General features: G+C 31.6%; 1 protein-coding gene across 1 annotated transcript; it reads right to left on the reverse strand.

Annotated features, from left to right (window-relative positions):
- Window positions 1–638: 638 nt before the first annotated feature.
- LOC121391921 (receptor-type tyrosine-protein phosphatase S-like) lies at window positions 639–10,504 on the reverse strand. Its single transcript, XM_041523379.1, has 5 exons — window positions 10,462–10,504; window positions 7,981–8,054; window positions 7,383–7,566; window positions 864–955; window positions 639–803 (listed from the first exon to the last, which is right to left on the reverse strand). Exons 1-5 carry the CDS (start codon window positions 10,502–10,504, stop codon window positions 639–641), a joined length of 558 nt encoding a protein of 185 aa, XP_041379313.1.
- Between the last annotated feature and the right edge of the window lie 3,128 nt (window positions 10,505–13,632).

Consider the following 13,632-nt stretch of genomic DNA (forward strand, 5'->3'; position numbering starts at 1 on the left):
AATGACTTTGAGATAGTTTGAGGTTTTCTGATACGTCCATCTTTAGGCCAGTCTGTTACTTGAAACTGTACAACATTCCATTGGTCACTTTGTTGTACACTGAAACATTAATGATCCTCTCAATATATCCATTATGTACATTTACAGAAGTGGTCTCAACAAAAATACTCTCCAAATTTAAGTACGTCAGAACTTGACCAATATTGATAACAAGACTCCTATGTTATATAAATTTAATAATGTTTGGTTATTATAAGTTACCTCTCATTTTCTTCTAATTCGCATAACATCACAATAGCAGACACTTTATAATTCATTATCATCTTCCAAAAGTCTCTGCTAGTGTTCTTCATTGGACTCTGAGCTATAACGAATGCTTTCTTTTCACGATAACCCTATGTAATGATACAGTAAAGAATATGTGAGTAACAATGAACTTACATTCAAAAAAGATGCATGAACTATAACCATGTGCCTCACGAAGTGTAACAAGGAATCTCTCAGCTTTAAATAAATAATAAGTACATATAATGATATGATCAGGTAATGATTATTTCTCAGTGGTAAGAACTCATGGAAACGGTTCTTCTCACTATGGTTCTTGCTTGTATTACAATAAACATCATCAGGATTAGGAGTCACTTGAGAAAGAGATTGACTTGTGACTCAAGACCTGTTTGGTGTGTTCTGGGATCATGCTCTTTAAGTTTCTGTAGTTCAGACTGATACTTGTCTGTTGGAATCTCTGTCTCTCCACAAATTACTCTTTCTAGTACAGCATCATGAACAAAAGCATATTGATCCTATAAAGGGTAAAATCATTATATTAAGGACATCTCTTTAATATTAACATGATGACTTACCACTGTCTGTACCATCTGCATTCTCTGTTCTCTAAGTCTATTGATAATACCAGCAATATCTACTACTCTCTCTTTACTAGCTTGTTCCAAAGCTATATCCACAGCAATAAATGTACCAGTACGACCTACACCAGCACTACAGTGGACTAAGATGGGACCTTTAGATGGAGGACCATGCATTAGTGACTCGTTTTGTGAAGGCTCATTAGAGGGTTAGCATAGTCAGGGTACTCCATGATCAGGCCAGGAAGTAAGATGATATTGTGTTATGTTATGAGTCACATTAGATCCATCTTTTTAGCTATTGACATGTAATAATCAATAATGTATTATTATTATAATATTAGATTCATCTAATAAATTAATGATTTATTATTATTATATACTTACTTTTAATTGAGACTCCGAATAGTGAAATCTGGTAAAACCTGTTCATCAGTAATGTGACAGTAAAAAACTCCAAACTCAGCATCTTCTTTATAAGAACTGGGCCAATATTGTTCACATTTACTTTTAGATCCTTCCATTAGATTAGTTATCATGACAATTGTTTGAGGTCTCTCTTGCCAGACTAGACACACAAAAATCAATCAATGTCTTCTTCATTGGTCCTGTAGCAATAGGTTGATATTTTTAACATATACATGTTCTTTTATGTTACCTTGTGCAGCTATAAACATCTTAGGATGACAATAACCCTATTATCATGACAAAGTATAAGAAAAAGTATTTAATACAACATCTTACATTTATATAGCTTGCATTGACGTACTCTCTTGGCTATAATACCCAAGTTAAGATCAGTTTTGGAGTACAATTCTATTGTCATCATCTGTGTTACTGTAAGTAAGTAAGTAAGTGCAGTTTGATAGAATACATACAAGGTATGATGTTTTTGAATCGATTTAAATGGTTTGTTGTGGTCACTAAAACCTACAGTATATGGTTTATCTTCTCCTGTGTACAAACCACTAAATAACAAAGTATAAAAACAATAACAATCATTAGATGTATTGTGATAACAAAGCTAATGGAATCATATATTATTATTACTTTATATTCTTCACTAAAAGCTGCCATTACCATCCACTATGACAAACTGGCTACATGAGTACCAAGATCATCAAGTGATATGGGTAGAGTAGGAGGGATTTGAGGATCATAACTAGATCTTTATATAACTGAAGAAGAGACATTGTTAATACATCATAAGTTGAAGTATTCTCAGTTATATTTGTATAGTCAATGGATAGACTTTAGGGATAGAAGGACTAGTGGTCCATATTAGTAGCAAAATCATATACTAAATTAAATACTAAGATCCTTATTACTTATAGTATGACTTACCAGGTTCATTCTTTACTATTTCAGTAAGTGGGTACTTTTGTTGTTGATTGATATTAAGATTTTTACTATACCAACAATACTTGTGTCTTATATACATGTGATATACTCTGTTGTTAAATGTAATATATATTAAGTTTACCTTAATACAACTGTAACAGTTAGTACAATCAATATTACCACTATCACTAGAGAAATAGCACCAATAATACCTCCTGCTATAGCTGAACCATTATCATCTAAATCTTTCAAAGTAAGAAGTGTTAACATAAAAGATTTCAAATAATTAATTACTGGTTTCTCTACTGGTGGATCAAGATCTGAGTAGAAATATAATTGTTGTATGTAAGAACGACAATGTCACTTACCAGTTTCCAATCTGTACTTCAATAGTAATCACTAAAAGGACCCTTCCAATAGAGTTCACACCAGCTACACTCAGTTATATACATTACCAAATACTAGATTCATTCACAATGAAATATCTTTCACACTACTGGTCAGGTTATATGTCATATACTATTGTTACTAATCATCACAATATACTCAATGATTTCTACATTACGTAGATGACAATCAACCTCTTCCCATGTGATTGCTGTTTGATATTAAACTAACAGATGAAACCATAAATCAACTTTGGTGATCCCATAGGTTCTAAAATTATTTCATAAGGTTTCTATAAAAAACATAAAAGTATTAGTTTTACCTGTTACTGGTCTGTTTCACCTAGTACCATTACTGGACTAGACTCTCCTAGTAATATACCAGATATCACTGTGATGGTATAGTTCATACCACTCAACAATTCTTTTAATGTATAATTGAATGTTATAGTGGATGATGAGGAGTAACAGAGACTAATGTCACATTAACTGATGATAACTCAGGACAAAATGGACTGTAGGAAATGTTGTAGTATGTTACATAGTTACCATCATCACTACTGGGACTAGTCCATTTCATTCTAATAGTAGTAGTTGAGATGTCACTCCTGACAGATTAGTTACTGTGTAGGAACTAGATAATCAAATAAAGTCACAATTGTCTTTATACTAATATCACTCACCATTAAACTTTAACAATCTTTGTATACTAGTAATTGAAGGAAGATCTTTATATGAATACACCACTGATCTCATAATACATACTCAATGTTAGTCCATTGATTACAACATCATCTTCTCTAGTAGATAATATCTTGTTGGTACCTACTCCAGTAGTAGAGTTAATAACAATCACATATCCAATAGTCTGTGATGACATAGTCCCGTTAACTTTGATACTAGTCTTATTTAAAAAATAAATCATCATATTAGATGGAGGACCACTGGGAACTAGAAAAAGTAAATATAGTTAAGATGAACAACTAAATTCACATACCCTTCTAATATCACAGTGTCAATGTAGTTCAATCCTTTATACATTGCTATACAGGTAACATTAACTGACACTCCCAGTGGATCAGGATATACCAGTAGTGTGTTGTTGTATATGAGGAGATCAGAATCAATTATGTATACATTGAGTTGTACTTCATCACTCCATTCACTAACCAGTAAACATCAGTAGTAACATTGACAGTAGTTGTGATCCAATTAATATGATATTGAGTGTTTTGAAGTTCAGTAATGGATGAGACAAACGTCCAATTGATGATGAAATAAACTGAGAAACAATTAGTTGATATTAATAGTTCTTTTTAGACATTACAATACCTGATGATAATGTCTGTATACTAATTGCATACTAGCAGGTCCCAGTATGTCTTGATAGGGCTCTAACTGTGATGTTATAAGTTGTTGCTGGTATTAGTACCTTCAGTATCGTCTCATTCTGACTACTCCCTTACCTGTTGTGTCACAGTGTGTGTCACTAGTGACATTGACTACATATCCATCAGCATCAGATGGAACAGATGTCCAAACTGACAGTGATAGTGGTAGCTGTCTTGTTGATCAGAGTAGGAGGAGAGGGAGTGAATCTGGAGCTGATAGGATTACATATGACATCATGTAACTATAGTAGTAAAAAGTACTACCAGTTACTGTAAGATAACGATTTCTTGTAATGTCTCCAGCTGCTACATAACATCTATGTACATGATCACCATGATTGTTTGATTGACTAAATATTCCACTACTGATCTTCTCTGCATACCAAGTAACAGTAAATGTAATAAAGATCTTATAGTTAATGGGCTTTATGATTTGAATGGTGTTGGGTTAATGTCACAACTGAATCCATTTTGTAGTGATCCACAGTTTAGTTCAGTATTGTCATAATACCACCTGAATTCTCTATAAAATCCACTATATACACATTGAAGTATGTATGTTGTGGAACAATGTCATATTTAGAAGGAAGTTCAACAACATTGAAGTCTATGATCTCTACATGTCCTATAGCAGATCAGTATCAATGACAGTGTGTACTAGTACAATAAGATATAACTTACTGAATATATGAAACAGTGATGATGTTGGTAGTAGGTTTAGAACAACTACTGGGTAGACAACACTTAAATTCATTATTTACCACTAAACTCAGATTCATGAAAAGTGTCTCCATCAGGTCTGTATACAGTGATGTGGCTGGAGTATTAGATTTAATACAGCTAAGAGGATTATTGTTAATACTGTTGTCACAGTTGACAGGTTGTCCATTAGGATTAACCCACTCTCTCCTGACAAAGTAGAGTCAGATAACACACCACTGAAGATGTGATATATAGTAAGTTCCTGGTGTGATGTAAATATGATTGATGTAGGAGCCATTAGGATAAACAATCTCCATTGAACATCAGATAGATACCTAGAACATTGTCAATAAATGATGTACTGTACATATCAAGTCACTTACCTGAGTCTGGTGGACAGTTACTAATTACTTCACTCACACGTAACAAGAAGATAGTAGCCCAGTAGTAGTACAGACATTGTCTTATCAAAAGAGCAACTAAAAGCTATATTCAATGACTTTTGCTGCCAATATGATTGTTTTTATTATGTTTCAACATAATAACTTTCAGGGTATTAGTATATTATATAACTTATGAGTAACATGATGTAATTAGGCCTAAGTCATCAACAATAATAAGTGATAGAAGGGCAAAAATAATGTTGTTCTTTGATTAACGCATTTGGTTGATACTACAAGTGAACACAAACATTGACAGATATTTTAAGTAATGGAGTAAGTAAAATGGCAAGTCATTTATAATAACATTAGAATGATAGTAGTTAGGTTATTGTACAATCAAATTGATTATTATTCATATTGAAAACTGCTGCTAAATGCTAAAAGGATTCTTTATTAGTTTTTCAGTATAACAATGCTAATATAATAACTTTTAGTGCATTATTGTATTATATAAATAGACTGTGCTATGAGTCAGCATGATGTATTAACTATTTAATCATCATTAAAATCATCATGATTATCACACTGATAACTATGTACACTAAGGAAGGATTAGAATAGGTAGTATTACTGTCTGCCCACCTGATTGATTAAGATAAGGTATTGTATCACTGTATATATAATGTGATACTAAATTTTACTTACTTTAACTAACTGTTAAAAGTGTTCCCTAGAATTTTAATTTTAATAGATTAATAAAATTCATATATTTCAGTATAATATTTAACTTCTAAATCTTATATTAAATAAAAGTAAACATCAATACAAATAGAAACTATAAACACAGTTCATGTTACACTAACTATAATAACTGATGTAGACAATTTAATGAAGTTTGAAATTTGAATATGTACAATTCATTTCTAAGTAAACTTCAATCACATTGTACACTGAACAGTACTGATCCTATAAGTATTATCATATTATTATTATTATAATGGAGTAGTACATACCAGTGTAGTAAACAGCTCCTGGTTTGTTCATTCTAATAGCTTTGATCACTTGAAATACATCTATTACACCTTCTGTCTTACATTGTTCTAGAGCAATATTTACTGAACAGTATACTCCACAACGACTCACTGTGTCACTAGAGAGAGGAAGACAGTAACTATTACTATGTCCTACAGTCTATGTACCTGCAATGTACAACTATTGGTCCTCCTCCAATCTTCTGTTGTCTTCTAATGACCTCATCAATGACTTGGAGGATAGTTTGAGGTTCTCTGACATAACCATCATCAGACCAGTCCATAACTTGGAATTGGATCACATTATGACTCAAACCCTGTTAATTATAACAATAGCAATAATTGTCTAGTAACCAGTAAATTAACTTACTCTTTTCTTTTCATTAAGAACACAAAGATTTCTTTGAACAAATCCTCTCTTTACTTCATTAGAAATACAATTTACATGATATTCTCCATATTTCATTACATTTGATGTACACCAATATTCATAACACATTTCCTGTACAATTTATTTATCTACATATCACTTTATAACTAACCTATACCTCTCCATTCTCTTCTAATTCACATAACATCACAATAGCACACACTTTATAATCCATTATCATCTTCCAAAAGTCTCTGGTAGTGTTCTCCATAGGACTCTGAGCTATAATAAATGCTTTCTTCTCACGATAACCCTATATAACATTACATTAATATCTTGTCAGTTAAATTTATGACATACATTGACAAATGTAGCATTAATGTAACCATTTGCTTCTTTTAGTGGTACAAGGTTCTTGTCAGCTACTACAAATAACAACACAACAACAAACAACAATTAATAAAGTACTACTAATAATTATTAAACTTACATGGTAAGTATTTTTGACTTCTGTTTTTTCTTCATATGACTTTGTGCTGTATCTTGATTAATATCATCATGATTTGGTGATAACTTTGATAATAACTCAAACTGACACTCAAAACCACTTTTACCACTTTTACAATCTCTTTCTTTTAATTTATGGACATCTTCCAGTACCTATCACTAGATATCTCAGTTTCTCCACAAAATAACTGCCTCTAAAAATAACATCATGTAAAAATACATACTGCTCCTAAACAGAACAAAAATATTGTTAATATCTTTGTTTAGTTTTAAAAGTCTCCACTTACCACTGTCTGAACCATCTTCATTCTCTGTTCTCTAAGTCTATTGATAATACCAGCAATATCTACTATTCTCCCTCTTTACTAGCTTGTTCCAGAGCTATATCCACACCAATAAATGTACCAGTACGACCTACACCAGCACTACAGTGGACTAAGATGGGACCTTTACTGATGTTCCAGTTCTTTGTTGCTCGTTTGTGTAATCTTAACAATGGACTCACATATTCTGGTACACCATGATCTGGCCAAGATGTCATATGATATTGACTCAATTCATGACTTTCATTTAAACCATCAACAGATAACTAGAATATTAACATTATTAAAATGACATAATGATATAACTAACCTCTATTGTAAGTCTACGAGTAGTAAAATCTGGTAAAACCTGTTCATCCAGTAATGTCACTGTGAAAGGACCATATTCTTTAGGTTTCATACAATCTTTTGGCCAATATTGTTCACATTTACTCTTTGATCCTTCCTTTAAGTTGGTTACCATCACAATAGAACATGCTTTCTCTTGCCAAACTAAACGCCAAAAATCAATCAATGTTTTTGTCATTGGACCTAACAAAGTAGATCTCATTAGAGTACATGTTAAAATTATTAATAAACTCTTCTACCTTGGACAGCAAGAAATTTTTTGGCACAAAGAAAGCCCTATTTGTATAACAAACAATGTCTATATTATAGAGAATATAATGAATTAAACTTACATCAATAGGACTTGCATTGATGTAATCATTCTCATAATTCCCAAAACTCTTTAGAATAATTCTATTATCATCATCTGTTGACAAGTAAGACATCAAAACATCTGTTATTAATAGAAAATAAACATACACACTGTGATATTTTGGAATCGATTATAAGGTTTGTTCTTTGAACTAAAACCAACAGTACATGCTCTATCATTTCCTGTGTACAAGTTCTTTTAAGATATAAGAAAACAATACAATCAATTTAATATTTATATTACCTTATATTCTTCATCAAAGGTCTTGTTATCATTAAGATGAAGGTGGTTACATGATCTCCTAAATCATTGATGGTAATGGGTAATGTACGAGGGATCTTAGGATTGAAATAAGGTAAAGGAGGTTGTGGTTTAGTTGATTTCTTTTTAGTATTATCAAGTAAACTTCTTTCTATAACTTCATATGTTAATTCTACAGTAACATCCTTTGATCTAATATCATTATCAGATGTAATTGTAGATAGAGGTGTTAATGGTTTGAGAGAAGATTTGACATTTGCATATACAACTTCAGAATTTGTTGGTTTTTCTTTCACTATTTCATATTGTGAGTCATCTATTGCTAAGTAGAAATACAATGTAATTTAGTTGATCAATAGTGTCTTTGTTGTACCTGGTAATGTAGTCACACTATATGTAGGTTCCTTTAGATCAGTGAGAGAGATATCAGTAGATTTGTCTATATTGAACTTGTTTTTTCTGATGTATTTTTGATATCTATAAAAATTATTGTGATATAATAATTAACTAATGTATGTAGTACTTGTGTACTTACCCAATGATCATTAATATTACAGCAATAATGAACACAATTAATATTATAATCATTGTAACACTGATACCAGCAGCTAGTCCAGATGTTGATGTAGTAATCGATATTAGATAACTGAACTATTTAGATTAAATATTACCTTCAAGAAAAATTAATGTCATAATACAGTTACTGTAATCATCTGAACTGTTAGTATATGTATATATTACTGAAAATATTAATAAATCAAAATTAAACTAATATATTTATATAATATTATTATAAACTAACTTGTTGGTGGTTCAGGTAGTGTTTTATTATAGTTACTGTCCATAGTCCATAACCATTAACAGTGTAACCACGTACACCAAACAGATAACAGCTGTTACCTATCAGATCACTTATATTACTTGAACTTGTTGTATTTGATTCATTTAAAGTTGTATTAAATCTGATGACATCATTTTCTCCCAAAAGAACAGTTCTCAGATTGTACTATTCCATAACCAATCTCATAGTGTGTAATGTAATACTCCTTAGGTATGTAGTCTGGTAGACTCCATGATATTAAGACCCATGTTACATCAAATATATGTGATAGACTAACATGACCTGGTACTGTAATATACAGAGATATGAATTAATATTTGAATACTTCATATTAAACTAACCATTTCCAATTTCAAAGTTCACAGGTTACTAAAAAGGACCCATTCCCATGTCATTTATTCCAGCTACACTTATATTGTAGACTTTACCTAACACCAGATCACTTGTTAGTATGTAGACTGTAGTACTACTGATATTAAACTCAATATCATCTCTACTTATTAGGTATAACATAACTAATGATATGTCCATTACGTTGATAACAATCTATTTCATTCCAGGATATATTATAAAGTGATATGTTGACAGGTTCTACTGACAATGAGGTAGGAGGTCCACTAGGAGCTGTGGAAACAGAAAAACATAAACAGGAAAATAAGATTATTTTTAATTACCTGTCATTTGTGTTACATTATTTAATGTTGATTGGACTAGACTCTCCTAGTATATTACCAGCTCTCACTGTGATGGTATAGTTCATACCACTGAAACAATTCTCTTAATATATAACTGAATGTTGTAGTGAACTGATGAGGAGTAACAGAGACCAATGTCACATTTACTGATGATAACTCAGGACAAGATGGACTATAGGAAATGTTGTAGTATGTTACATAGTTACCATCTTCAATACTGGGACTAGTCCAATTCACTGTAATATTAGTGGATGAGACATCACTATCACTGACAGATTAGTTACTGGTGTAGGAACTAGACAATCAAATAAAGTCACATTGTGTTTTTATACAAATATCAACTCACCATCAAATCTTAACAATTTTGTCTACTATTAATTGAAGGAAGATCTTTATATGAGTAAACACTGATCTCATAATATCTACTCAATGTTAGTCCATTGATTACAACTTCATTCTTCTAGTAGATAATATCTTGTTGGGTACCTACTCCAGTAGTAGAGTTATGACAATCACATATTCCAGTAGTCTGTGATGACATATGTCCAGTTAACTTTGATACTACTCTCATTTAAAATATATGTCATCACATTAGATGGAGGACCACTGGGAACTAAAAAGGAGTAAAATTCTAGTTAAGATGAACAACTAAATTTTCACATACCTTCTAATATCACAGTGTCACTGTAGTTCATTCCTTTATACATTGCTATACAGGTAACATTAACTGACACTCCCAGTGGATCGGATATATCAGTAGTGTGTTGTTGTATATGAGGAGATCAGATCAATATTGTATATACATTGAGTTGTACTTCATCACTCCATTCACTAACCAGTAAACATCAGTAGTAACATTGACAGTAGTTGTGATACAATCAATATTATATTGTGTTTTGAAGTTCAGTGATGGATGAGACAAATGTCCAATTGATTGATGAAATAAACTAAAAATAAGTTGAAAATAAGCAATATTTATAGTGAATTACATACCTGATGATAATGTTGTATACTGATTACATTACTAGCAGGTCCCAGTATATCTTGATAGGCTCTGACTGTGATGTTATAAGTTGTTGCTGGTATCAGTCCATTCAGTGTCATCTCATTCTGACTACCTCCCTTTACTGTTGTGTCACAGTGTGTGTGTCCACTAGTGGCATTGACTACATATCCATCAGCATCAGATGGAACAGGTGTAACTGACAGTGATAGTGGTAGCTGTCTTGTTGACCAGAGTAGGAGGAGAGGGAGTGAATCCTGGAGCTGATAGGATTACATATGACATCATGTAACTATAGTAGTAAAAGTACTTACCAGTTACTGTAAGATAACGATTTCTTATAATCTCTTCAACTCTTACATAACATCTATGTACATGATCACCATTATTGTTTGACTGACTAAATATTCCACTACTGATCTCCTCTGCATACCAAGTAACAGTAAGTGTATGAAACTTTGTACTATTACCACTATATAGATTTTGTATTCCACCAATTTTACAGCTGTATCCATTTTTTGTTGTGATCCACATTTTAATTCAGTATTGTTATTATACCACTTGAACTCATTATAACCATCCACTATATACACATTGAAGTCTGTATTGTTGTGGAACAACTGTCATATTAGAAGGAAGTTCACAACACATTGAAGTCTATGATCTCTACATGTCCTATAGTAGATCAGTAACAAATGACAGTGTGTACTAGTACAATGAGATATAACTTACTGAATATATGAACAGTGATGATGTTGGTAGTAGGATCAGAACACAACTACTGGGTAGACAACACTTGAACTCATTACCACCTATACTCTGTGATCCTTATACTGATTCATAAAATTCTTGTCCATCAGGTCTATATACAGTGATGTTAGCAGGATTATTGGATCAATACAGAGAAGAGGATCACTGTCATTATTGCTGTTACAGTTGACAGGTTGTCCATTAGGATTAACCCACTCTCCTCCAGACAAATTAGAATTAGGTAACACACACTGAAGATGTTGGAATATATAGTTGATGAGCCTGGTGTGATGTAATTATGATTGATGTAGGAGCCATTAGGATAACAATCTCCATTGAACATCAGGTAGATACCTAGAACATTGTCAATAAATGATGTACTACACATCAACTCACTTACCTGATTCTGGTGGACAGTTACTAATAACTTCACTCACACATAACAAGAAGATAGTAGCCAGTAGTAGTACAGACATTGTCTTATCAAAAGAAACAACTAAAATTATATACAATGACTTTTGCTTCTAAAATGACTATTTCTTCTTTCAGTATAACAATGTTAATATAATAACTTTCAGTGCATTATTGCATTATATAAATAGACCCCTTATGAGTCAAGATGATGTAATTAGTATTTAATCATCATTAAAATCATCATATTCATCACACTGATAACTATGTACACTAAGAAAGGATTAGAAAGCTAGGACCTATGTAGATATAAACTATACACATAGGTAGTACTACTGTCTGCCCACCTGATTGATAAAGATAAGGTATTCACAATATATATATATGATACTAAATTTTACTTACTTTAACTAGAGATAAAAGTGTTTCCTAGAATTATAATTTTTAATAGCTTAATGAAAGAGACATTCATGTAAACAAACATCATCATAGTGACATATATTTCAGTATAATATTTAACTTCTACATCTTCTATTAAAATAAAAGTAAACATCAATACAAATAGAAACTATAAAACACAGTTCATTGTTACACTAACTATAATACTGATGTAGACAATTTAATGAAGTTTGAAATTTGAATATGTACAGTTTCATTTCTAAGTAAACTTCAATCACATTGTACACTGAACAGTACTGATCCTATAAGTATTATCATATTATTATTATTATAATGGAGTAGTACATACCAGTGTAGTAACAGCTCCTGGTTTGTTCATTCTAACAGCTTTGATCACTTGAAATACATCTATTACACCTTCTGTCTTACATTGTTCTAGAGCAATACTTACTGAACAGTATACTCCACAACGACTCACTGTGTCACTAGAGAGAGGAAGACAGTAACTATTACTATGTGTACAGTCTATTTACCTGCAATGTACAACTATTGGTCCTCCTCCAATCTTCTGTTGTCTTCTAATGACCTCTCAATCACTTGGAGGATAGTTTGAGGTTCTCTGACATAACCATCATCAGACCAGTCCATACAACTTGGAATTGGATCACATTATGACTCAAACCCTGTTAATTATAACAATAGCAAATTGTCTAGTAACCAGTAAATTAACTTACTCTTTTCTTCTCATTAAGAACACAAAGATTTCTTTGAACAAATCCTCTCTTTACTTCATTAGAAATACAATTTACATGATATTCTCCATATTTCATTACATTTGATGTACACCAATATTCATAACACATTTCCTGTACAATTTATTTATCTAAATATCACTTTATAACTAACCTATACCTCTCCATTCTCTTCTAATTCACATAACATCACAATAGCACACACTTTATAATCCATTATCATCTTCCAAAAGTCTCTGGTAGTGTTCTCCATTGGACTCTGAGCTATAATGAATGCTTTCTTCTCACGATAACCCTATAACATTTTATTAATATCTTGTCAGTTAAAAATATGACATACATTGACAAATGTAGCATTAATATAACCATTTGCTTCTTTTAGTGGTACAAGGTTCTTGTCAGCTACAACAACAACAACAACAACAATAATAATAAAGTAATAAATAATTATTAAACTTACATGGTAAGTATTTTTGACTTCTGTTTTTTCTTCATATGACTTTGTGCTGTATCTTGATTA

Source organism: Gigantopelta aegis, unplaced genomic scaffold (genome assembly GCF_016097555.1).
Source record: "Gigantopelta aegis isolate Gae_Host unplaced genomic scaffold, Gae_host_genome ctg3105_pilon_pilon, whole genome shotgun sequence".
Classification (NCBI taxonomy): Eukaryota; Metazoa; Mollusca; class Gastropoda; order Neomphalida; family Peltospiridae; genus Gigantopelta; species Gigantopelta aegis.

What these genes read in the sequence shown, in the direction of transcription:
- LOC121391921 (XM_041523379.1), bottom strand. Translation starts at nt 10,504, where the DNA reads ATGTATAAAGGAATGAACTACAGTGACACTGTGATATTAGAAG. An exon ending in TGACACTGTGATATTAGAAG is followed by an intron (nt 8,055 to 10,461) that starts GTATGTGAAAAT and finishes ACTTGTCAACAG; the next exon opens with ATGATGATAATAGAATTATT. An exon ending in TGCTGGTGTAGGTCGTACTG is followed by an intron (nt 956 to 7,382) that starts GTACATTTATTG and finishes CTGTGGATATAG; the next exon opens with CTTTGGAACAAGCTAGTAAA.